The sequence below is a fragment of the Rutilus rutilus genome (assembly GCF_951802725.1).
Source record: "Rutilus rutilus genome assembly, chromosome: 7".
Lineage (NCBI taxonomy): Eukaryota > Metazoa > Chordata > Actinopteri > Cypriniformes > Leuciscidae > Rutilus > Rutilus rutilus.
The window spans coordinates 39,527,065-39,554,074 of NC_140221.1; the positions used below are offsets into that span (position 1 = coordinate 39,527,065).

The following is a 27,010-nucleotide window of genomic DNA, read 5'->3' on the forward strand; positions in this document are numbered from 1 at the left end:
GGTTCTTCTGAATGGCAATTTTCAATGAACCAGGGAAGTCACGTGAAGGCCCACTGGGAATTTGTCCTGAGCAGTGGCCATTCATTGCGGCGTCCGATTCCTTGCTCAAGGGAACCTCAGTCGCGTCCTGTTGGTATTAAGAATCGAACCCGCGACCTTCGGGTGATCAGTCTGACTCAAACCTCAAAAGTGTTCCCAAACGTCCATTTTACCCAATTGATGATTCATGAATTGTTTTGACTGAACCGTTTAGAAGAATCGCGAATCGGTAAAAATTACTGAATCAGTTTGTTCAGTTGACTTGAAGCAGTTCTACCCGGCTGCTGGATCGAACGGTTGGTTCATTCATTGTCTCACAATATAAAATTCTAAATATTTTCAGCTAAAGTTACATTTACACCAATTTTACAATGTTATGCACGCATCAACTTGATTTATTTATGAAAATTATCGAATAGAATATTCGCTTTTTGTTCGTCAGTCCGTCGAATAATCTCAATTTGACGTCGCGCGCGCTGTCTAGTGTAAGGTAAGTTTCGGTCGACATAAAAAAGTACCATATTCACGTAGGTAATTTATCTTTCTCTAACAATCTAAAATGTCATTTACTTGAATTGGCAAATCATATTTTATAAGTAAAATAATCTCTGCTATTGTTATAGATCCTGTCAGGCTGACACGTGCTCATGTCGACTTGGGTAACGAACATGAATCGTTGTTTGCACAAAAGGCATAGTCTCGATTGCAATCATTGGACTTATATATTGGATTTACTAAAGCATTTTTCTATTGTGAAGCAATCTTGCACAATGACTCATTAATGTATTTGTTGCATGCTGTTTAAATTAACTCATGCAAATGTTTTAAGAATTGCTTATTAATCAGTGCATTGAGATTTACTAATATTATGTAATGCCTAATAGGTCTGCAGTGCTTTGACAATGTTTTAGATAGACATGTCAAGAAACCTCCATTGATTTATGTGCTTGTTTTTGTCAGTTGCATTGAAGTGCAATAGGAAGAAATGGATCCAAAACGACCACCCTTTCCTGGACCCCCAGGGGCCACCCGTCTACCATGGCTGCAGCCAGCAGAAGATCAGGGTCAACTGCCGGACCAGTCCCCATTGGGGCGAGCCAGAGGTCTTGTCCTGTCTAAAGACGAACCTCACCCTGGACGAGGTAGAGCCCTAGGTGTACCTGTAGAATCGCCTGTGCGATTTGGCAGAGGAGTGACTCAGTCTGTAAGTGAGCCTCTGGTGGGCATGGGTAGAGGAGTGCAATTACCGATGGAAGAGGGAGGTTTTGGGCGAGGCCGAGGTTTTTTGCTGCCCACTCCTGAGCCCACTGTTGGGATAGGTAGAGGGGCTGCTGTGGGACCAGTGCCTACCCGGGACATTGAAAGATCAGATGTGCAGGAAAAGATGCCTGAGCTGCAAGCAGAGGTGGCTCCAGTTATTACCAAGGTAAGTGGTGGGCATAGTTAGGGGGCTGCAAAATTTGGGGAATAATTTTTTTTATAAAAATTTTTTTTTTTTTTAAATTGCCATTGTGATTTAAAATGCAATTAAAACAATTCTAGGGTTGCTGTGCTTGCACAATTTGGCCAATGCACAATTTTGTGATTATATATCACTAATAAAAATATACAAAATAAATATTACTAATGTAACATTTCACTGTAAAATAAAAACATTGAATATTGCTTGTTTGTCGAGCCGCACAATTAGGCCAAAAGTTTGTGATTTATAAATCAATATGATTATATTATTATTATTATTATTACTAAATAAAAATATTAAAATTACACACAAAAAAAGCAAAATACTATTGTAAGATTGAAGAAAAATAATATAATAATACTTTTATTTTACATCACAACTGTATTTATGGCTAACTTTTATGTTGAAAGAAAATTGCAGGGAGCCCTTAAAGTTGTCTCATAAGCGCTTCCCATTACAAGTTTGGGAAGATGGTTGCCGCATGTTGCGTTCCCAAATTTGATAATTGCAGTGCACTAAGCCATATCGCAAATTTTAATTAATGGCTACTTTAAAAAAATAACATTTGTGTCACCAAAGTACAGAAAATGGCTGTTTATTGTTATTTATCTTCTGGATAAACACATTTGATTTGGTAATAGATTTAAGCATTAGGTCTCAGGTTTGGATTTCTTTTAGGTTGATGCTCCTGGGACAGGGTCATCGCTGGTGTCCATGTTCAGGGGCCTGGGCATTGAGCCAGGAAAGACCTGGGGCAGAGGGGCAGCACCTATTGGTATGTGAGAGAACAGAGAGAAAAGTTTTATTTTTGTTTCATTGTGTGTCTTAAGATTTTCAGAAGTGACTTTTAAATGAAAAGTTCACCCAAAAAAGTCCTGTCATCATTAACTCACCCTCTTTTTGCTTGACCTTATTCCATTTTCATGGAATACAAAATGAAATGTTTAGAACAATTGTAAAAGCTGTTCTTGTCCATGCAGTAAGATAAGAGTCCCTCTGCAGATCCGACAATGACAAAAAGCACCATAAAAGTAGTCCTTATACATTCAATATGTAGCTGATGCAGACATCCACCCTCCAAAAACTTAAACGCAAGTGGTCTTAAAAGACACATTTGAAATGGCTGTGAAGCTGAAGACGACAACTCCCATGATTCCACGCTCATTCACGGTGTCAAGCTACGCCTTTGTAATTGTTTTGAATAAGCGACCTCTAGCTTTGAAAATTACATACTTTTAGTTTAGGTCGCTTTTTTTGGCCTAAAACCAAAAATAACTGTTTCGCCAAAAATGTTAGGTAGCTGAAATTTTGGTGGATTTCTAATAATAATAAGAAGAAATGTTGTCTTGAGCACCAAATCAGCATATTAGAAAGATTTCGGAAGGATCATGTGACACTGAAGACTGGAGTAATGGCTGCCGAAAACATGTATTAAAATAGTGAGCAGGTATTTTAAATTGTGTTGTTTTTTTTTTTCTGTGGTTTTTGATTAAATTAATTTAGCCTTGGTGAGTATAAGATGCTTCTTTCAAAAACATTACATTACGCTGAGATGATTGAGCATTCATTCAGGCTGAGATGCAGCATTTGGTTTGTTAAAAGATGAATGCTGGCACCATAAGAAGCAGGGCCTATAATACTATACATTATAAATGCAATGCATCTTTCTGTATATTGTATTTAATCAAACTCGTACCTGTTTCATTATTCATGTCAGGGCTAGGTTAATTGGAGTGGGCATTAAATTGTGCTCCATCATTCTTGTATCCTTGGCAACACCAACAAAGTTAAATAGTCATCACTTAGACTTGTGAATTACTGCTCAAGACAGCAGGAAGGTCAAGTAGCTAATATTGAAAACAAACTTAATCTGCAATGTAAATACAAATGATGAAAGTAAGCCCATTAATCTTGTATTTAAGAGCTTTTTTCTTTGTAAGGATTTAAATAGTGCTTGAAATAGTCTTTGGCTTCTGTATCGGTGACCTTTCTACGGTTTCGCCTTGCGCATAACTCTTCGGGAGCTGGGCTCTTTTTCAGACTGCACTTCACAGCAGACTGACTGGCTTAAAAAAATATTTTTTCAATGCAAACATGACATTTTAAGATAAGACTTCGAGCCTTTTCGAGCACTATAATACCCTATGGCTCATCACAGTGTTTCTTATGTTCATAATGCAACGGTTCTGGAATTAAACAAGCTGTCTTAACCAAGATCTTCCAATCAGCAGCTCGTCCACTTGATTTTTTCTGACAGTGGATGTCAGATATCAATATGTCAGTACCAAAAAAAAGGAGACTAAAACAATATCAACAAATCATGTTGAATGTCCTCATAGTGAGATGACATCCTGCCATCCTGATTCCGTCCACGTTTTACGCATCACGAAAATCATGTTTTTTTTATTTTTTTTTATGTATATCATCTCCAACAGTTTAGTTAACGAAGTAGGCTGTCTAAGTGTTTTGTGTGCGAGTATAATTCTGCTATTTGTCTGTATTGAATGTTTTCTCTGTCTTTAATCAGGTAGGGGTGCAGCGGTTGATTTTGGGGCAGATGTCCAGCCCAAGCCGAGCATCATTGGGCCTGTCGCTCTGACTCCAGAAAGAGGAGACGCTTGCTTAGAAGAATCCATCAGGTGATGTTCTCCAGCACCACCCAGGATTGTTGTTTCTTGCTTGTTTTCATAGTCCAGTTTTAGGGGTGTCCATGGTTAACCGATTAACCGTTAAAAATTGCGTAACCGAGTGAAACATTTTGCTCGGTTAAGTGGCGTCAATGGCGTGCATTGAATTTAGTTGTAATACATTTTTGCACCACCAGAGACCGCTAGACCAGTTTTCTAATATGAAGCGGGCAAAGAAAGCGCGCGTCCGAGAGTGAAGGCTGTGCGCGAGCCAGAAACAAACATAGTATCCGCGCCACTGATGGCAGCACAATAATATCTTGTCTGCAGAGCCGCAGAGCCACAGCTTTACCCCAGCAGTTTTACCCCGCGTATGCGCAATTTCATCACAATAGTTTTACCCGCAGAGTCCGTTTACCGTTACATTAACCCATACAATTTGTATTATGCATTTCCTAAACATGTACTTGCTAATCAAACACTTTATCTGATAAAACTACTAATCTATGAAACACAATCGGTCTTCCGACCTTTTACTATTGTGTTGATATGCGCGAGGGAGAGAGAGCAATAGGCTACAGTGCTCGTGTTGTTTGAAGAAGGTGAGAGTTCTCGCGCGCGCGGCCGGGGCTCTCTCACTGTTTGTTCTTATGCGCCCTGTCCACTGATCTAATTAATAATTAGTTGTTACGACGACTTATTTGTTCCCTCGTTTTAATAAATCGTGGACACGTTGAACACATTCCCTCCCTCATTTTGATTTAACGAATTACAACGTGGCCAAAAACAGTTTGATACTATTATAGTGAATGCTAAAGACCTATTTTTTGTGAATTGGTGAATATTCAGGTGAATTATTTTGTGGCCACGAATTAATAATAATTATTAAACTGTTTTTCTTACCTGTGAAGATAGCTCTTCAGTGAAGGCCGACTATTCTCGTACAGCTTTTTATTCCTTTTTTTTGGTGTGTGAATTGGTGAATATTCAGGTGAATTGTTTCGTGGCCACGAATTAATAATACCTCAGCACGTTTTACAAGACCCTTCTCGATCGCAGCGGCAACGAGCACTTTGATCACTTGATTTAAAAAAAACTAAACATTTCAGCGCTAGATCGCCAAAAAAAAAAAAAAAAACGAATGCTCTGCTAGTTAACTGGAGATGTTTTTAGAGATGCACCGATTGATCGGCTGGTGACCGGAATTGGCCGATTTTCACGTGATCGGCCATGACCGGCGACCGGCCGGTCAGTCTGACATATGCCGATTTTATGCCGGTCAAATGCACTCGGGCGCCGCATGATTAACCTTTTGAGCGGTACGGTCTCATATATGAGATTTGTATGTCTGTGCCCATGAGAGTACGGTGCGGCGCCACATTTAGATGTTCAGGGACGTCGCATAACTGCCAGATTCAAACTGTGCTTTCGCGCGTTGGCTGGCGCTGAGCCAGAGTCGGACGCGTTCAGCGCTGTTATGGCACAACTAAGCAGTGTTTTCAACCTCATAATGTTTATTTTAGGTTTCAGATATTTAAATACACATAAGCACGATTAAAACAATACATTTGGAGTTTGTAAAACACACACTGATGTCTGTGGAAGCAGCAATAACAATATATTCAAATATAATTTGCCGACATGTGTGTTATTCATATCAGACAAACATAGTGGAAGTAACTATAAAGTTTACTCTATTCTTCTCAGTTCACCGGCCACTTTCTTGCATTTATTTCGGAGAAACCGATGAATTCACGTGCTGTAAATCCGACTGACAGGACAACATTGCGGCGCCCATCTCATTATAGATACCAAATACACTCACTTACACGTATTTGAGAATCGGAATATCAGATAGGCTAGTTGATGACATGGTAAGCAAGTTTGTGAATATTTTGAATAAAAAAGGAAAAGTGAAATAAAAGCGACACATCTGTCATACAGTATGCAGGGCTCCAGACTAACTTTTTTTATTAGGAGCGCTGTAGCCCCTGACTTAAAATTTTAGGAGCGCAAGCAGAAAATTTAGGGGCACACCTTCACATTTTCCCCCTAAATAACTATTACAGACAAATGCTTTGATAATAAATAGATTAAGCGTACAGAAATTATGGTGCAATTTTATTTTAAGATCACAGGGCTCCAGACTAACATCTGAGGGCCGCGGCTCTAAGTTCTACAGAAAGTATTTGGTAGCACTGTGGGATGACAAAGCACTGAGATAAATTTGAGGTGTATAGATAAAGTTAAATTTAATTATTATCCTTCATAATGTCTTAATATTATTTCAAAAGCAAAATGAGTGACAAAATAGATATTAGGGAGTGAAAATAGCCAATAAGCACCCTCAGCAGCTGTTTACAATGGTAATTTAGTCTTCTTTTAAAAAAAAAATAAGTGTGAGTTTTCCTACTTCTTGAAACTTTCAGTTTTATAAATAGAGACAATCTTTAAAGGATGAACAAAACTGTTTTGGTCGACACATTAAAAAAAAAAACATTTTAATAGGATATAGTTTTGAAGTGCTGTAAAAAGATGTGTAGGCTACTTTCATAACCACAGTATACCATAGTTATAGTTATGCCTGGTTCAGAATACGCAATTTTTTTGTCTGTTACTATAGTCAATGTATCAGATTACACGATTTCGACTCCTAAAAATCTTGTCATGTCCTGGACAAGAAACATTGTCAGACTACACATTGCTTTACAACCAGTCATCTCGAGCCGTCTCACACACATATTCACTCGCACATGTACACACGCACTCACTCACATACACGCACATAGACTAACGCACGCACGCACGCACACACTCACTCACTCACTCACTCGCGCACACACTCTCTCACTCTCTCTCTCTCGCTCGCTCGCTCGCTCACTCACTCACTCGCGCGCGGGCGCACACACACACACTCATTCACTCGCGCGCACACATACACTCATTCACTCGGAACCCTTCATGGAGGACCGTTAAAAAATTAAACATGCTAGTCTTCTTGTCGTGATGTCGTAAACAAAGCATCGCAGACGCGACGTCGGTTGTCGCCCACTATGAACGAGATGAAATTTACTGGTCGCACATGTGCGACTGGATGTAAAATTTAGTCGCACACTCTCAAATTTTGGTCGCAAAATGCGACCATTTGGTCGCAGTCTGGAGCCCTGGTATTATTGTGGCTGCGGTGTGACGCGTCGCCATGGAAACATTAAAGGGAACGTTCGCGAAAAAACTCACTCGGGGGGTGGGGGTGTCAGTTAGAATATTTTAAACTTACGCGTGAAAGGGTTAAAGAAAAGATGGAAAATAAATATTTGTGTGTGCTGTAAAGTGGTTAGAAAAAAATTAAATCGGAATCGGCTAAAATCGGTATCGGCAGGTCAAACTCAGTGAAAAATCGGAAATCGGAATCGGCCTAGAAAATTGTAATCGGTGCATCTCTAGATGTTTTGTTTATTTGTATTGCTATTCCTGCCGCGAGATGTTTCAAAAGTGGTGGGGACAATATCGACCTTAGAAAATAGTGGTGGGGACATGTCTCACCCGCAAATTACGCCTATCTCGGGGTTGCGGCGCGCACACTATGGTTAACCGAGTATTAACCGCTAAGGGCCTCGGTTAACGGTTAATGAAAAACTTGAAACCGTGCAGCCCTATCCAGTTTCTTTATCACAAATTTTTTATTTTACATGGATAACATTCTATTTCATTTCATTTCAAACCTGCATTACTTTATCTGGAAGTTGGAAGATTGTAAGTGAATAAGAACTCAAATTTGTGTCTATTCATCACACAAGGCTGTCATATGACTTCAGACAAGTTAAGCCATATGGATTACCTGTATGATAATTTTATGGGATTTATGTTGTCTTTTTGGAGCTTATAATTTTGCTTCATTGAGGGAAGAAAGTCATATGTTTTGGAACGACATAAGGATGAATAAATGAGAGATTTTTTTTTTACTATCCCTTTAAAATATGAATATTGAAATGTATCACTTTGTGCATTTACAGTTTCCTGGGCAGAGGATTTGTTGGTGTTGGCAGAGCAGCATTGCCTCATATGGGTGTAGGTCGTGGACCGATTGGCCCATCAGGCCCTATGTCTCCCATTGCTGCCCCTTTCTCTTTGGCGTCTGCTGCCTCCATCTCTGAAGAATCTCCGATTGTTCCAGGAACACCCACTAAAGTTGAAGTGAAAATTGAGATAGTGAAGTATGAATTGTTTCAGTCTCCTCTGAGTGTAATTTTGGATCATTTCAAGCAAGTAAATACGTCGTATGTAATTTGCAGTATATACAGCATTCAAAGTTTGGGGTCAGTAAGATATACATTTTAAGAAATGAATACTTTTATTCAGCAAGGATGCATTAAATTGATCAAAAGGGATAGTTGTAATGGTATAAAATATTTCTATTTGAAATAAATACAAATGTTCATTTGTGCTTTCTATCAAACAATCCACAAAAATATTAACTGTTAAGACTGATAATAAAAATAGAGTATGTTAGTTTTACATTATAGATATTAGGGGTGTGCACAAATTTTCGAATATTCGATCTGTAATTATTATTCGAAAAATAAAATACTATTCGAATTTTACTACGTTGCTTTGCTGGCCATAAATGCAGTGAATCCATGATAAATCCCAAGCGCTAACTCACAGTAATAATTAAATGCACTGGGTGGCGCTGTGGAGCGTGTTAACAAGTTGTTTGTATTTGATCAGATAATGTTGTCGTCTGCCTCGCCAAGTTTGGAATTAATCTTACGAAATGGAATTACTTTTGATCAAATTAATGAATGAATCTGAGTTATAATATCATCAGCACAATAAGAAATCACATGAAATCCAAACACCAGTCGTTGAGGAAAGACAGTTGTCCATCACTGCATTCACAACTGCAGGCCAGCTAAGGATCCCGCGTGAGCCGAGATGATAACTTATCTGATAGTAAAATGATTTTGAGATGTATACTTCCTTTAAGTTTCGTTGAGGGAGACTCGTAAGTGCTGTTAGAAACCTCGCTTAGCACACCGTTATCTTTGTCGAGCGCGTTTTCTCACTCGAGCATGTGGATATTATTGTTTTTCTCAACGTAAACGTGAAACAATATAAACACGATAATCATATCCTGCTGACTCGAGTGTATGTGTACGTTCTGTACGATAAGTGGCGCAGTCTGCTTTATTATTGCTGCTTGAGCTTAAATGCTTTTGTTCTTTATATTTTTTGTTTACACATATTGTTTAATGTTTTCAACTAAAAGAAAACTTTAACATCTATTGTAAGCTTGTTGTGTATATTGCCTAATTGTAAGCTTGTTTAGAAATGGTGACAAAAACGTAAAAAAAGAAAATATAAATAAATAAACGAATATGAGCCAGAATATTCAAATGCAATATTTTTGAAAAATGCCCATCCCTATTATATATTCTAGCTGAATTGTGACACAACTCTGCCTAATTCGCAAATTAATCGCTTGATTGGTGCGGTTCTTTACAACAAATCAATCCAACTAGTTGGTACAAGCACATGTGTCTATCTAACAATGTGTTCTTCAGGGAGCCTCTGCAGAAAATAGGAACCAAAGGCAGTCCTGTGTCCATCGGATCAAACTACATTCCCATCTGCTGCAAAAACGATGCTGTGTTTCAGTACCATGTTACATTTACGTGAGTCTTAAAGATCCCCTGTGGTTATAATCAAGTTTTTAATGTTGTTTATATGTCTGTGGTGTTTTTAATATGCTTTCATACAAACCATGAGCAAATTCTTAAGTTAACACCATTGCTGAGCATTTTCTCCTTAAAAATGCAGTGTACCAAAGACAGTCTCAAAAATGCGGTTTGAAGCCGCCACTGTTTCCTACCTTCACAAACATGGAACCAATTTCGTTAACTTGTGGGGCGGGGCTTTTCCTGTCATTAGGATGCTGACGTTCGACTTTGTAAAGAGCGATAGATAAAATACATTACAATTCTGATACATCGACTTGTAGAAGACCTTGTAGACGAAATTCAGGAGAAAAAATCTCCAAATGCTCCACGTGAAACTTTCTTACCTTGCTCTACGTTGACTTTACTAGTTCCAGCTTCACCGTCTTTTTTTTAAAATATTTGTTTAGAAAATCTCTAAGACCTCTATTTTCTTCTTCTCTTTTCTTTCCTTTTCTGAGCACCGGACTTGTACTGACCGGACATTTTGAGCGTACTGAACTTCAGATCAAATGACAACATCAAATTTTGATCAGCGGCCAAACCATTTTTGTGTTGGGGGTGGGGGGGGGTTGACCACTATTTCAAGGACAATTAGGAAGAAAACAAATAAAAAGCTTTTATGTAACTCAAATATTAAAAAAAATTTCCACAAATAGGCCTATTTTATAAAAAAAAATCCATAATTTAATGAGGGCCCAGGACAACAGACCTGTTTGTCCCCCCCTATCGGTGGGTGTGCTGGTATCGGTACCTGAAATTTGGTGCTGGTACCCAACGGTACCTTTTTCGGTACTTTAGGCATGTTTACCTCAATAACTGTAAAGAAACTGTAAGTCATTTATATATATTATATTATATTATGCCAGAGTCGCTGTCTGCCATTGTCTGTGATGCTTGAATATTAATAAAAACATCCATTTTAGTAATAAAATAAAATAAAATTCTATGAAATGTTTTGTGAATTTTCTAGTAATCAAATGAAGACATAAAACATTAATTTAATTGATCTTTTATCTTAAATTAAACTTTTTTTTTTGTCAAACAACATGCGGCACAACTGAGCTTTGTACTGTTCAAATTACAACATAGAAGAAAAAGTGTGATTATTCGTTAAAAGATTTAATTTGATAATTTATTATTATTAGTGTTAGTACCGTATTATTATTAAATTGAATCTAAATTCTACTGTACAACAGTAATATATTATCAAGTTAAACCAAACTTTTATTTTGGCGGGTTAAATGTGAATCGGTACTCCGTAGTAGCGACGTAATTTGGTCGGTGCCGTTAAAAGTACAGAGTTTGGTACCTAACTGGTACCTGATTTAGTGGAGGCGGGGACTAATTTACTTTTTTTTTTTTACTAATTTTTAACTTTTTTACTAATTTACTAATTCGAACTGCATATGCTATATATAATAATAATAATAATAATAATAATAATAAATAAAAAAAACGTTTAAATGTGTTATTTTGATGATCAAAAATTTGTTTTAAGAGCTATTGACTGTTCCAGATCAGTAATGGCCAGTTAACTATGAAGATGCATTAGTGGACTTTTAATTAAACATGGGTTTTTCATATGCATTATTTAAAGGAAACAAGTTGTTTGCCCCTGCCTGTCAGAATAAAGTAGAGATTTTAGTTCATGGCCTATATTGTGACCATTATTGATTGAATAATTATGATTAGCAGCATTTCCTTTAGAACACATGATTAATGAAGTGAATGATTGGCTATTGAATTTCAGCCCGAACATTGAGTCTATCGGTATGCGCTTCGGTATGATGAAGGAACATCGGCCTACCACGGGAGAGGTGGTGGCTTTTGACGGATCTATCCTCTATCTGCCAAAACGTCTTGAAGAGGTTTGTATGCATGTTAGATGTTGTTATTTTCCACTATAAACATTCCTCATTTCCCAAGTTTACTTTGGCTTTGCTGTGTGACAGGTTGTTCATCTTAAAGCTGAGAGAAAAACCGACAATCAGGAGATCGACATCAAGATCCAGTTGACAAAGATTCTGCCGCCCAGCTCTGACCTGTGTATCCCATTCTATAACGTGGTTCTGAGGAGGTGTGTATTCTCTTCTTCTATCTGTATAGTATCAGGATTCTCAAGACACTACAGGGGTTAAATGTTTTGCTCTTTCATGGTTTGGAAAATCCTCTTTTGAGAGAATACAAATTCTCTCTTTTATTAATGTATGACCTCACTAATGGTTTGAAATAAGAGTTTGATGTTTTATGTAGACATAATGTAATGTTGACAATGCAAAGTGAACCTTCCCTGGTTCATTTATGCAAACTGAGCTGCAGAAACAGGTTAAGGTTGTGACATCAGAACCATGAGAAAAATAATTTGCCTCAAATGAAATTGTCGATACATCAAGGTTAGCCACTTATAACAGAGGTCATTTACACTACACTGTTCAAAAGTTTGGGGTCGGCAAGATTTTTTTGATGTTTTTGAAAGAAGTCTTATGCTCACAAAGACTGCATTTATATGATCAAAAATATAGTAAAACAGTAATATTAAAATATTGTTTTCTGTTTTAAAATATTATAATATATTCAGATGTTGAATATATTTTGAGCTGAATTGCCAGCATCATTACTTTGTAATGATAATCATTACTTGTTTACATCAGTCTTTAGTGTTACATGATCCTTCAGAAATCATTCTGATATGCTGATTTTTATCAATTGAAAACAGTGGTTCAAAAGAACAGCATTTTTTTTTTTTTTTATGTCTGCTGTAAGATCAATTTGATGCATCCTTGCTGGAAAAAAAATCTTACTGACCCCTCATTTTTTGAATGATCGTTCCATTGATCCAAATGGCCTTCGTTGTTTTTCAGAGATTTTATCCCATGAACTTTGCAAACAATGGGAAATCCACATACAACCAAAAAGTACTGCAGTATGCAGTGTTATTGTGAAAACTTTCAAGATAAACTTGATACAATTTCTGATAAAGTGTACTGTGTCATCACAAACAGACATATGGGACAATTTGTAGTGCTATGTTACAAAGGATAGAAGCTATACTGAAATAATCAAATTCATACTGAAATAATAATACGTGTGCACCATTAAAACTACACGGTAATAGAAAGACAAAATAGCATTAAAAAAGTCAAACTTGAATAGCCCGACCTCTGAGAGAATGTAAGATCTCTGTGTTTTCACTGGGCATAATTCTTCCATCTCTGTTACAGAGAGAACTCTTCTCTTGTAAGACAAAACCCTTAGCAGTCGTATCACTCAGTGAATTCCCTCGTGTGTTGTCCTGGAGTCTCTGCACTGGGCCTGTCTGAAGTCAACCATGTTTGAAATCTACAATTAGCTGTGGTCTCGGTGGGGACTGAACACCCTGTTTGCTCTTGATAGCCAGGAGTGAAAACATGCTCCTGAGAGACCGCTCGCCTGCGCCTGCTTCACTCCATTTCCCTCCACTGCGTCTTTTAAAGATCAGAGATGGGGTCATCAAGCAATTTGGGAAAATTAAATAAGTGTAATCGAATTACGGGCCGCGTGACGTAGCAGCCCGAAGAGAAATGAAGACTATGGGTTCTGTTCCGTGTTAAACCAAAATGATAGGTTCAATACTCGTACAAGTTAAACTCATCCCACAGCACAACAATTTATTTCGTCTTCTAAAGGCCAAAAGGTTACAGTGAGGTATTTACAATAGAAAATGATTGGGTCCATTTTTGGAGTGCTTAATGGCATAGAAAATTATTGGGCCAATTTTTGGAGTGTTTAATGGCACAAGTGATGCTTGTGATTTTATAAATGATCGTACATTTATGTTTTTGGTTTAGCTGTAAAGTTGTTTCAATTGTTATTTTTGCAGCATTACAGTTTTCACATTTTAGGTTGTCATAACAACAAAGTTATATAATATATATATATACTAATTCAATTAATGTCAATTAGATCATCATAATCAAGTTTTATCGCAAAAAAATCTCAAAGGCTGCCTACCAATAACCATTTGATAATTTATGGCCATTATTAAAGTAAATATTCAGTAATGTATTGGGAAACGCTGCCAGTGTGAAAACACAAAATGAGCCTGCTGTTGTAGTTAAGCTGTTGTAGTTAAGCTGTTCGCTTGCGCACCACATGAGCAAGCGTTGTGAAACAGGCCGTTTTGTTGAGCCCTGTGGATTATTGCTCCACTTTTTCTGTGCGTATGAGACAAGTCGGAGCTACAATGTCTTGTTGACAGTCAGCTCTGACATCTCTCACTTTCCTCTCATTCTTTCTCTCCCGCTCCAGAGTGATGAAATTACTGGGGCTGAAACTAGTGGGCAGAAACCATTACGACCCCAACGCTGTCGTGGTTCTCGGCAAACACAGGTATTTTGCACCAACCTGATTGTCCTCGATTACATTCCAACTTGCTGTGCTCCACATTGTTTGGTTTCACACTGAATAATTCTAGACTTAAGCTTCGGTATTTTTCCACCTGCCTTATGATTACCAGACACATGTGAATCGTATGAGCACCACTTACCATAATGGTTTGCATTCTGATTCTCTGTTCAGGGTCCTGGTGATTGTTTGTACCTAACTGTGTTTGTGAATGTGTGTCTGTCAGGCTTCAGGTGTGGCCTGGATACTCCACCAGTATCAAGCACACTGATGGTGGCCTCTACCTCATTGTGGACGTCTCACATAAGGTGCTGCGAAACGACTCTGTGCTGGATATCATGTGAGTTTGATCAGTGTAATCACTCATTCAGACATGTCCACATCTGTAAAGCCATTACCATTTTGTCAGTTCCATACTTTGTTCCACCTAAATACTAATACTAATATTCAACGTTTTATGTTTAAAACATCAAAACATTATTTTTGCCTTTGTAACTGCAGTTTAAATGCATTCATGTCCTCACTGAGCTGCATTAGAATACATCTAAATGCCACTTCAGATGCAGTTTCTGTGTTTCCTCTGCATTGCAAAGATGAGTTTTGTTGATTGTGTTAATTTGATTGGTAGCAGACCTATTGTGTCTTATTATTCTAAGTGAATTTGAATTTGACACATAAGATGATGCATACATTTAATTAGGTTACCAAAATGTTTTTTAAAAGGTAAAAATTCCCATAAAAGGTTCAAATCAATTTAAACTTATTAAAAAAGATAATTTCTGTCACTAATGCGAACTGACCACCACACAAATCATGAAGAATATCAAAAACTTCAGGAGTCAGCTGTCCACGGCAGTCCTAAACCTGCCAAGATACCAACACAATAAATACACTTAGCAAAATATAAATATCTGATTATCAATAAAATCCTAGAAAATATCGAGACATAATATTTTTTTTGTCAATATCGCACACCCATACTTGTATAGTTTTTCTATTTATTTATTGTGTGTTGTACGTTTAACTACTCTGTTTATGCCAGTGGATAGCATTTGATGCTGACATGGAATAAAACAATAATACAGTTTCATTAAAAATAATAAAATAATAAATTGGCCTGCGTATGAACTTCCATATCAGTTTGGATGCTTTTGTAACATTCATTTTCAATGAGAGTTGGACATTTTAGGCAATATGAATGTCAGAGACAATTGGTCAAATTTATTCAGAGTTCCTAACAGCGATTTAATCGCTGTTAGTGAGAATGAGGCCTTAGAAAGCAGCCGACTGTGAAGACCGAAAGGCAGCTCACTAGGTTTTGGATCTCATCTCATCTCTTTAAAAAAAAAAATTCAAATGCATGCTAAACTTTAGGCTCATAATCACTCTAATCAGTGCAATGATGTCAACTGCTTTACCGTGCTGTCTCCGAATACCTGTTTGTCTGCCGTAGGAACCTGATTTACCAAGGAAGTCGTGAGAGTTTTCAGGACGAATGCACAAAGGAGTTTGTCGGTTCAATCGTCATCACTCGCTATAACAACCGCACTTACCGTATCGATGACATTGAGTGGGCAAAGTCCCCCAAAGACACCTTCACCTTGGCTGACGGATCTGTGACCACATTTGTCGATTATTACAGGTTCATGTGCAATGTGGGGAACCCACTTTTCTGATTTAAGTCCAGAATGCATGTAAAAGACACGACAGCTGGACAGTAAATTGTATAACTGGATTATATGACACAAATGACATTGTGAATGTCCTTGCATTTGTAAATGGTAGCCCATTATGACAGATATATGTTGGTTTAAAGCGATAAATTACAGTTTTATGATTTGTGTTGATTTTCTAATCAGCTTTTTATATGCACAGTAAGAACTATGGCATTACCATAAAGGAACTGGACCAACCACTGCTCATCCATCGTCCAAAAGAGAGGTCCAAACCAGGAGGAAAGGTGATCTAATGCATATCAGGATTGTTGGACTAGAAGTAGATGCTGTTTTTGGTTTGCTTATAATGTTTTTAGTTTTTTTTAGTTTTTTTTAAAATGACTGACAGCTGCATGTTAGTCAGTGGTTTTTTGAATAACATGTTTCACAGGCCTGACTGAATTCACACTCCATGCTGTCATCTAGTGGTGTCACTGGGTGCTGTACATTTAATAGTAATTTATTTGGCCTGGTAACTAGTTGGCAGGGTCTGCATTTTTATAGCTATTTACTGTGCTTGTCGATGAAAGGTGAAATGAGAAAATCTACCTGTCATATACACTACTGTTCAAATGTTTGGGGTCATTAAGATTTTATTTTAAGAAATAAATACTTTTATTCAGCAATGATGCATTAAATTGATCAAACGAGACGGTAAAAACATTTATAATGTTACAAAAGATTTCAAATAAATGTAGTAATAAGAAATTTTTCTTGAGCAACAAACCAGCATTTTAGAATGATTTCTGAAGGATCATGTGACTGAAGTAATGACTGCCAAAAAAATCAGCTTTGCCATCACCGGAATAAATTATATTTTAAATTATATTAAAATAGAAAAGTTATTTTAAAATGTTATACATTTATTATATACCAATATCACTATTTTAACTGTATTTTTCAATTATTAACTCTAAACTTATGAATGGTAGTGTAGTTTTTCCATCACATACTAACCAGTCTCATGGTAAAATGGCTCCTCATAAAAACATTGAGGCAGATTTTGTTCCTCAATTGTTTGTTTGGTGACTAATGTGGAAGGATTTTCATGACCATTGGGATTGGGATTGTTATTAACGTGAATTTTTATCTACTCCATAATAGGTAATAACGGGTGAAATCCTTCTGCTGCCTGAACTCTCCTTCATGACTGGCATCCCTGAGAAAATGAGGAAAGATTTTAGAGCCATGAAGGTACGAATCCATCACCAGTCAAACAATCTTGGCACATTAACAGGTGTCAAATTGAGTCAGTTGGGTGAACTCTTTATTTTGGAAACTGTTCAGATGGGGTCACACCGAACTATCTCTCTTGGTCCCTGTGTTTCAGGATCTGACCATGCACATCAATGTGGGAGCCGAGCAACACACCCAGAGTCTCAAAAAACTGCTGCACAACATCAACAGCAATAATGAAGCTCTCTCAGAGCTAGGCCGCTGGGGCCTCAGCATCAGCCAGGAGATTCTAGTGGTGAGAAAGGAAACAGACACCTCTGTACTGTACTTGACAGTGGAAGTTTAGTGTAGGGCCCTCTTTTGTTTTAGATGCATAGTAAAAGAGAACTTTGTAATAGAAAAAATGAAGCTTTCATTTTATAAATTGTGTATTTTTTGATTTTTTTTTTTTTACTGCAATGTTTGATTGTTTGACTATTTTGTTCTGTATGATGTAGCGTTTTGAGTATGTGAAAGGCGCATTATAAATAAAATTTATTATTATTATTATCCAATGCAAGTAATTTTCAGAATCACTTATATTGACACATACTGGTCATATACTGTATGTGTGTACATCTGTGTTGTTCACCCTTTTAATTAACTGCATTAACTGTATTGATTGGCTTATTGTCTTTTTCGTTCATCATGATCCATTGGTGTTCTTTTAGCTAACTTGAATTACTTAAACGTTTTGTTCCTGCACAGACTCAAGGAAGAACTCTGCCCAGCGAGACCATCTGTTTACATGCAGCCTCTTTCGTCACATCTCCGTCAGTAGACTGGTCCAGAGAGGTGGTTCGAGACCCCTCCATCAGCACTGTGAGTCAGAACAATCAGAGCTCGGACACAGCGCAGGGTGTTTGATCAAAAAATCACTGTAGTCATTGGTTTGCTTGGGGAGTGGTCAGAAAATGCACAATTGATGCTGACTATCACACCATAAAAAGAAAGCAGCCTCGTTTGGCTTGAGTGAAATTATGGGTCTTTAAAACCACTGAATCGACTTCCTGAACAAAATGAATTCATTTTAGTGAATCAGAAACATACAGCTGAACCAGTATGGTCTGACTAAAACAAACCAGAGTCACTTTGTTTAAAAATCAATCAAAAACATACTGCTGGACCAGGGTAGTCTGACTTCAGAACAAAATGACTTTTGGTTTTCAAAATGAAAATGGTTTGTTTTAGTGAAAGCAAAAACATACAGCTGGACCAGTGTAGACTGATTGAATTAATGACTCTTATTATCCATTTTTTGTGAATCTACTTAATCTGTGACTAAACTGTAAAAGAGAAGATAATTATGCTGTATAAATAATTTTTTGTTGTTTTGAATGTGACAAAATTGAATTTGAAAGCCCTAATCTTTCACATTGCACCCAAGTCTAAGTTCATCCTCTCTCTGTCTGCTGTCCCATGATTCCTCTCTGTCAGGTCCCTCTGAACTGCTGGGCTGTTTTCTTTCCCCGGCGGGCAACCGATCAGGCAGAGGAGCTGGTGAACACTTTTACAAGGGTAGCCGGACCAATGGGCATCAGAGTTGAGCGGCCCATCCGCGTAGAGTTACGGGATGACCGAACTGAGACATTCGTCAAGAGCATTCACTCTCAACTCACCAGTGAGGTAAGGAAGGAAACTACACAGATAGACTTGCGAAACTGCAATGAAAAAAAGTTTACTATTCTCTCAAAGAACATCTCCACGGACCATGGTTCTTTTGGCGTTGTAGTATGTTGAAGTATAATCTAAATACCATAGTAAATGAATTGGCTCAAATCATTTCCTCTTCTGGTTTTCAGCCCCGTGTGCAGCTGGTCGTGTGCATCATGACCGGAAACAGAGATGACCTGTACAGCGCCATCAAAAAGCTCTGCTGCATCCAGAGTCCAGTACCGTCACAGGTTTGAGTGAAACACAATGTCTTCCAATGTCTTTTTCCCAGGATTGTTTGTTTAAAAGAATAGTTTATGTTTGAATTTTTTTTTTTTTTTTTTTTTTCAAACAATGTAAAAGTGTTTTGATCAATGTAATGCATCCTTGCTGAATAAAAGTATTAATTTCTTTGAAAAAAAAATCTTATTAGCACCTATTGAATAGTAGTGTAGATTCAACAGTAATTAAAAGGTTTTTGACTAAAAGACAACACCTTTCATTTTGGAAATGTGGTATATTTTCATGTGAAGCAGAATATACAACATGAAGAAATCTATACAATACAATCATCAGTGCTGTTAGACATTCCATATCATGTCTGAATCTCAGTGACTCTTATTTTATAGGCCATTAACGTGCGGACAATCTCCCAGCCACAGAAACTCCGCAGCATCGCTCAAAAGATCCTTCTGCAGATTAACTGCAAACTGGGAGGAGAGCTGTGGACAGTGAATGTTCCTCTGGTGAGTGTGTGTTAATCAGACCTTTTGCCCACGGGTGGCCCTGGAGTTACCGTACTGTGTGTCATTCAGTATTTGATTTAAAAAAATAAAATAATAATAATAATGCTCAAGTAAATATTGAGCATTGGGAATGAACTTGAAAATGGTCACTGCACAGTGAGAAGCAATATACGATAGCTAGGTGTGATCCATTGTCTAGTGTTTTTGTTAACGCATTATTTTCATGGGTTGATTTCCATCTTGATTTTCCTCATGAGTATAAAACGGTTCCTCCAGATTTTTAGAGACATTACCTCAAAAACCAGCTGCCACAAACTCATTAATAGTCTTGAGTTGGCAAGAAAAACATTAAAATGGCATTTGTATTAATACGTCTTTTAAAAACATAAGTGTCACACATTATTCCTTCTGAATGGTATTGATTTTGGATTGTTGCAGAAAATAAATATCAGCGAATGGGATTAACTAAAAGGAGAACTTCTAACCACTAATTTTAATTGGAACAGAAATGCCTGATGGTGATTGGGGTGGATGTTCACCATGACGCAAGCAAGAAGAGCAGATCTGTCATGGGCTTTGTGGCAAGTCTCAACAGGTAACTCATTTAACATCCCAAATCCCAAAGCACATAAACACTACCATTCAAAAGTTTGGGGTTGTTTTTGAAAGAAGTCTCTTATGCTTATTTATTTGATTAGAAATACAGTAAAAACAGTAATATTGTGAAATATTACAATTTAAAATAACTGTCACGTGACCCTTCAGAAATCATTCTCATATTCAGATTTTATATATATACAGTACTTAGAAACACTAAGGGTGTTTTCACACTAGCTGGGTTTCCATCCAAATGTGGAGCAAATCTTTTCAAAGTTACCAAAAAACAAATGCGAATTAGGTACATTTCCATCAAGTTGTTAGAGCGGATGACAGTGGTATTGGTAAACTAATATATTTGGGATGACGTTAATTGAACGCAAATGCACCAGGGTTTGATAGAATCAAGTTGAGTGTAAAACCAGACCAACGTTGCGGGGGGTGCCGGGAAAAATCCCGCTTTGACTTAGACCGCAACAAACGTTTCCAGTGTGAAAGCCCCGTAAGATGCACATAAATTCTAAAAATGTGCATAAAAAGGGAGATGGTCCTCACTGCAGAACATGAAATCCACGGGGAGGAGTCGGATCCAGATCCAACTCCTCCCACCTTACATATACCTAAACCTACCCATCTCCAACCCCTGATCCCTAAACCCACCCCTAAACCTACCCATCTCCACCCCTTAATCCCTAAACCCACCCCTAAACCTACCAATCTCCACCCCTTATATCTGGATCCAACTCCGCCCCCCGGATCTCGTGTACTGCATTGAGGTGCTACTGTAAAAAGGCCCACTAAATTTATCCGATAAGAAGACATGCGATGGCAACACATTTACTGAATACTGAAAACTGCCGTAAGTAATGAAAGTGATACTGTTTCCCAAGCGGCTTTTTTTGTGTGCATGAAACATATAAGAATAGAGCCACAGTGGCTTCCACGATAACAGCAACATTTATTTTTATCTCTGATATTTTGCTCCAATTTCTCAAGCTGGTGAGCATTTTGACATTTCTGCGTGTTTTTTAAGCACAAACCGGAATCTCAAAGTTCACTTTACTTGTCCGTGTTCCACTCCTTCTCGGAAGCTCGCGCACTGAAAGCCGCTTGGGAAACAGTATCACTTTCATTACTTAAAGCAGTTTTAACCCTCTGGGGTCTGAGCTGTTTTCTGGGCCCTGGAGGTGTTCTGACATGCTCTGACATTTGTGCTTATTTCTGTTACTTGTGACATTTTCATGGCTAAAGTCTAATTACACTGTATTCAGCACAAACTCTGCTACAATAATATATCAACAGCATGTGTGTAAAAGTTTGTAGTTTTGAGATAATGACATTTATGCGTGGTTTGTGAAAATACAAAAAAAAATTCTCACTGAAATAAGGTCATGAAACCCATACTGATTATTTCTTCACAAGACTTTTGAAAATTGTATGACGTAGCCTAGAATATTTGCTCCAAAACTATGTGAAAATCACCCTGACTGCTCATTCAGAGAAGACAATATATTGATTTAAAATTTTTACGACGTGTTTTGTGTGAAAAAGCAATATGCGAAGGGGTGGATCATCTCATTAATATGTAAGGCTTTTTACACCTGAGAAAGACAAAGACACTCCCTAATGGCCCTATTAGGAGCTTATCAGGGCCCATCATTCTGACCAACCTTCCACAAAGAATGAGGAGATTAAAAAAAGAATGGCTTTTAAAATTGTTTGGATTTATTTACAACATAATCCAAAGATACACAACAAAAAAAAAACACTTATTGATAACAATGATCCAAAGAAAGAGACCTTTGTGCCATTCCTAAAAACATTGTACATACCTTTCATTTCCAAGGTGTTTGATTTCCACTTTACCATGTTCATGTACAGAGACATGTACTGTGAATGTTGAAGTCAGCAGGACTCAGTGGCATCTGGGCCCTGAAAAAAAAAAAAAACAAAAAAAAAACAAAGTGAACATACTGATATCAAGAGAAAGGCCTGCACGATTTTGGGAATACATTTGAGATTTTTCTGGTTAAAATTGCTTTTTAAAATTCACAGAATACACACACACACTCACACAAATGTTTCCAACAATATATTATATAATGAACACAGGTTTGTTGTGCCTTGTAGGTATAGGCTATGCGCAGTGCTGCATAAAATAATAACAATATAGCAGCCTATATACATTTTCAAAAAGATTTCAGTAACAACTAAGCTAGAGAAAAATATATTGATTATCATGTTACTTCAAATGTTTCCATTCGTTATGATGATATGAAATGAGATAATAGTAAAACATGAAGCCGTTTGGAGCGTTTTGCTTTTCCAAAATATGATGCATTCAAACGCGATCGCGATCAAAAATATGATACATTCAAACGCGATCGCGCTCAAATATAAAACATTATGGTTAGGCCTACCATATACATATCTACGTTTCAGCAGATATCCACAAACACAGTAACAGTAAACACGGGTCTAAATATTATAATATTCACCATATATCTAGCAACAGTTCAACTGCAATGTGAAATTTATGCAACAATAACAAACTAATATGTAAGAATTTCTTACCTTACATCTTTCTTGTCTTCAAATCGCATTCTTCTTCTGGGGTAAAGCCAATGTAAACTCACGTCTTTCAAACTCGACGAAAAGCAGAGACTGATGAAGTGTTTTGTTTTTGAGGTAATGAGCGCGTTCGCGTTCCATGTGGAGATTTGCATGTGAATCTCTTTTGCGCGAGTAGGCGTGGCCAAATTAACTGTAATGAGCAAGCGTTTGAGAAGCTGGACATCTTGTTGGTTTTATACAAATTACTTAAACAGAAAATATTTGTTTTCAGTTTGAATCCGATAATTTAAAAGTACACACTTAAATGTTTATAAAGGTATATGGCTCATAAATGTGTGACAAGTATTCGCTGAGTTTTGTTTCAGTTTATAGACGTGCTCAAGAAAAAAAAGTTCACCGCGACGGAGAGGCAGAACGCACACCCTGTTTATTTTCTTTATTTTTCAAAAGCACAATGTTTTGATTTGATTGTAAGTGGACACATACAAAATATCACAGATTCTTTTTTTATATTTATTTTTTCTGTATGACCATAAATGACGGAGTAATTTAAGTTTAAAGTGCTACAATGTAAAAAAAGTCCAGCAAAACGCGGGGGCGCGTTTGCCGACCTCAGAGGGTTAATAACTTATTTTTTTTATTGAATTTTTTTATTATCAAGCACATCCTCCAATTTAGTAACAGTAGACTGTATTATTACAATCACTGATCTAGCTGATCTATCGTGAAGTTTGGGCTTTTAGGGAAGAATGAAAGCAAACACACTAAAATCATTGCTGTAAGGTTGCTGTCGTTGCAGTGTCTCCGCTCTCCGCAAAGACATTGCAATCTTATTGTCCTTTTCAGACACCTGGTAGAACTGAATGTAGTGAAGCAATTTTAGCTGCGCATAGAAATATTTTCCGTCAACTGATCCGCTCTTCTGATCTGCCTTTATAGAGACTACCGATCAAACTTTACAAAGCCATTATCGACAGACAACAGTCGGCTCCCGATCAATCGAAACACCCTTGGCAAAAATGAAAATGCGCTGCTTACAAGCAGCAGATGTGAGATCTGTGAATCAGACCTAACCCTGTGTTTGTCCCGGTTTAGCATGCTGACCAAATGGTACTCCAGGGTCACCTTCCAAATGCCTCACGAGGAGATAATCAACGGCTTCAGAGTGTGTCTGTTGGCTGCCCTGCAGAAATACTACGAGGTAAAAAACTTTGTAACAATACTTACAATATTAATCAGATCAAATATAGGCTCTACAACAAATAGACAGCTCTAGCCTTGTCGAAAGGGAGTCAGTCCAAGGCAAAACATTCTTTTTTTCTATTTCAATACTCTACAGCTTTGGTATTTTTACACTTGACCATCCTACCATTTTATATTTAAACAGGTGAACCACGCCTTCCCCGAGAAGATCGTCATCTATCGCGACGGCGTGTCAGACGGACAGCTTAAGACCGTGGAGCTTTACGAGATCCCTCAGATTCTGAAATGCTTCGAGACCATCCCGAACTACGAACCGAAGCTGGCTTTCATCGTGGTGCAGAAAAGAATCAGCACCACCCTGTACTCCTATGGATCAGACCACTTCGGCACCCCCTCGCCAGGAACCGTGCTGGACCACACCGTCACTAACAGAGAATGGTTGGTTTACAAGAGCTGAAGCTTGTGCTCCGCGTGCAGACTAGGATTCTACAAACGGTGCCCTAGAATCTGCAACTACATGTGCAAAGCATTGCAGAACTGACATCTAGTCTAGTGCATTACCAGCAGGAAATAAAATGTGGTATATGTATTGACATTTTTCTCTTCTCTTCAGGGTGGACTTCTACCTAATGGCACATTCGATTCGACAGGGTTGCGGCCTGCCCACTCATTACATAGCAGTGTACAACACTGCAAACCTCACCCCTGACCACTTACAGAGGTAGGAAAGTAGTTCTAGTTAACTGGTGTTTTTAACTGAAGCTGTTCAGATGTGTGGATATTAAAACAAGAACAAAAATCTAATTAAAAATAATGTATTTATTAACAACTTTTTCACAGGTTGACCTTCAAGATGTGTCACCTGTACTGGAACTGGCCCGGAACGATACGCGTTCCTGCACCTTGCAAGTACGCCCACAAACTGGCCTTCCTGTCTGGCCAGTACCTCCATTCAGAGCCTGCTATCCAGCTCTCAGAGAAACTGTTCTTTCTGTGAATGAGACCCGGGTCAATGTCTCAGGTGGACCCCAGAGGGGTGGTTTCATCTTCAAATCTTTGTCTTTTGTTCTTGTTTTCTTTTATTAATGTTCTTAAAAAGTGCTGTTCAAAATGTTCTTTGCGTGTAATTTGAAAAATCCTATAAGTGTTTTTTTTCTCTCTTTGTAACACTAAGTTGATCGCTTTTGTGGCGCATTACTGATTAAAGTGCATTTGACTCTGTTTTTTTCCCTCAGTGTCTTTCTCATCATTGATTGTATGAAATAATGCTCAATTGTGTATTTTCTGTATTACTAGATAATTTTTTCTTGTGTAAATGGAAAGAATAATTCGGTAAAACGTTACAATAAGGTCCCATTTGTTAGCTACATTACGTGTACATGAACTAACTGTAAGCATTTGTTTATCTTAGGTGATGTTTAAACATTTAATTCTCAAAAACATAAATTCTGCACACTAAAGTTTGCATCATCACAAAAAGTTATCTTAACATTAGTTGATCCACTGTGTGAATTAATAAAACAATGAACAATTGCATTATAACATTAACAAATAATAAATGCATAAAAAGCCTTATTGTAAAGTACCCATAATTACTTTCCAAAACAGAAAAAATACTTGGCTCTATTTACTGTCAAATTTGTATCTGGGCAGCTGACGCTAAAAATAATTACAAAACAATGCTCTAAAATGCCACATCAACATCTCAAGACTTTCATTAGGCTACTCCATTTGAGCAATTTACAAGTCACAAACTTAATGTGCTGAGGGGTAATGTATTGGAGACTGAAGTTGAAAATAAGAAATGTCTACAAAAAGAACCAACAATATGTCGCTGTAAATCTAAATTAAATTTACAAAGTCTAGAAATTCAGGGACTTTGTATTAGGGCTCAATGGAAAATTGAGGAGGGAGGTATATTTGTTTCCACTAGATGTCAGTGTTTTCATGATCACTAAACAAGAATTTTAGCTTAAAAAAAAGACACTATCAGTTATCAATGAAATAAAAGCATTGCAATGCAAACGTTGAGGCAGACAGAATGTATCCTAATAACATAGCTATATGTAGACCTCTCACTTCTCTTAAGACTTCCATTGGTTGTAATGCACTACAAGCCTCCAGAACCTTCCGCTCAGAAGTTTCACCCAGATCCCCAGTGTCGGTTGTCAGTCACACTCACTGTGACTAGCATGATGCCCAACGTGTGTAAAGTGTCAGGTGCCCCATGTATCCCAAATGGATTTCCAGATTCTCCCTGGGTTGCTCAAAGCCATTTCCTGTCACTTGCAGGCAATCTAGCACCATCTGAACAAGACTCCTAAAACACAGCTGGAGCTCTACCCAGCCGAACACATAGGCTATCTACAGACATTACAGATAAAAAGCAACAACCATTTTATGTGCAAGATTATAGTTGGATGCCACTCACGATGTTCACGAGTTCACACTTACAAATGATCAGAGAATAAATAGTTATGCGTATTTGGCGTGCTGTCCGGGGGGAGGGCTCCGAGCTCGGAAATTGGGCCCGAACCCAGAGTACTCCCCCCGTATCTCTTGGTTAGGAAGATAACCAGGTAAGTGTGAGGAGATGCGGTGGTGGAGGGATGCTGAAAACTGTCGAGGATAATGGGTGAGTCGACTGTGAGTATAGGCCTTTAATCATGCTGATTGAGTGGACCTGTTGATTACTGATTGCTGACAGCTGGTTGGAATGACTTGTTTGATCATTAGAACGTGTTCCTCCCGAACTTTGTTAATAAAACATCATTTAGTGAATTAAACATGCAATGTGATGTGGTTTGACCATTTTAACGTGTCTGAATTCCTGTGCTACCTGTACTTAATTCAACATAGACCTTACATCTCAGCTTTTAGTTAAAGTACAACCTTGAAGTCGGCATAAAACAGAAGTTGCGATAGATTTTTCTTCCCTATATGCTTGTTCAGTTGTGACGTAAGGAATACTGGTTTTGGGTCCATGCCTCTACTTGATTCACTTGTGAACACTAATCTCAACAGCTGTTTATGAGCACTTTTTATTCATATTACACATTTAACTTAAGATATTCAC

At 37.7% G+C, this 27,010-nt stretch overlaps 1 protein-coding gene across 2 annotated transcripts; it reads left to right on the plus strand.

Moving 5' to 3' along the window:
• On the plus strand, positions 1–25,156 carry piwil2 (piwi-like RNA-mediated gene silencing 2). Of its 2 annotated transcripts, none has more exons than XM_084413328.1 (23): positions 1–335; positions 1,000–1,465; positions 2,180–2,276; positions 4,029–4,140; positions 8,142–8,342; positions 9,693–9,803; positions 11,599–11,716; positions 11,801–11,925; positions 14,136–14,216; positions 14,458–14,571; positions 15,685–15,873; positions 16,107–16,191; positions 17,051–17,140; positions 17,277–17,417; positions 17,870–17,983; positions 18,599–18,787; positions 18,964–19,065; positions 19,444–19,560; positions 20,067–20,155; positions 23,827–23,932; positions 24,119–24,372; positions 24,548–24,655; positions 24,775–25,156. In XM_084413328.1, the coding sequence occupies exons 2-23, from the start codon at positions 1,025–1,027 to the stop codon at positions 24,929–24,931; spliced, it is 3,141 nt and encodes a 1,046-aa protein (XP_084269454.1). In that variant the 5' UTR covers positions 1–335; positions 1,000–1,024; the 3' UTR covers positions 24,932–25,156. The 2 variants fall into 2 exon arrangements, with proteins under 2 accessions (XP_084269454.1, XP_084269455.1); XM_084413329.1 differs by having other exon boundaries at positions 327–529.
• Positions 25,157–27,010: the final 1,854 nt, after the last annotated feature.

Bases quoted from the DNA above. Each gene is read 5' to 3' on its own strand.
- piwil2 (XM_084413328.1), top strand. From the start codon at position 1,025: ATGGATCCAAAACGACCACCCTTTCCTGGACCCCCAGGGGCCACCCGT. The intron at 14,572-15,684 runs GTGAGTTTGATC...TGTCTGCCGTAG, and splicing joins GACTCTGTGCTGGATATCAT to GAACCTGATTTACCAAGGAA. The intron at 17,141-17,276 runs GTACGAATCCAT...CCTGTGTTTCAG, and splicing joins AAGATTTTAGAGCCATGAAG to GATCTGACCATGCACATCAA.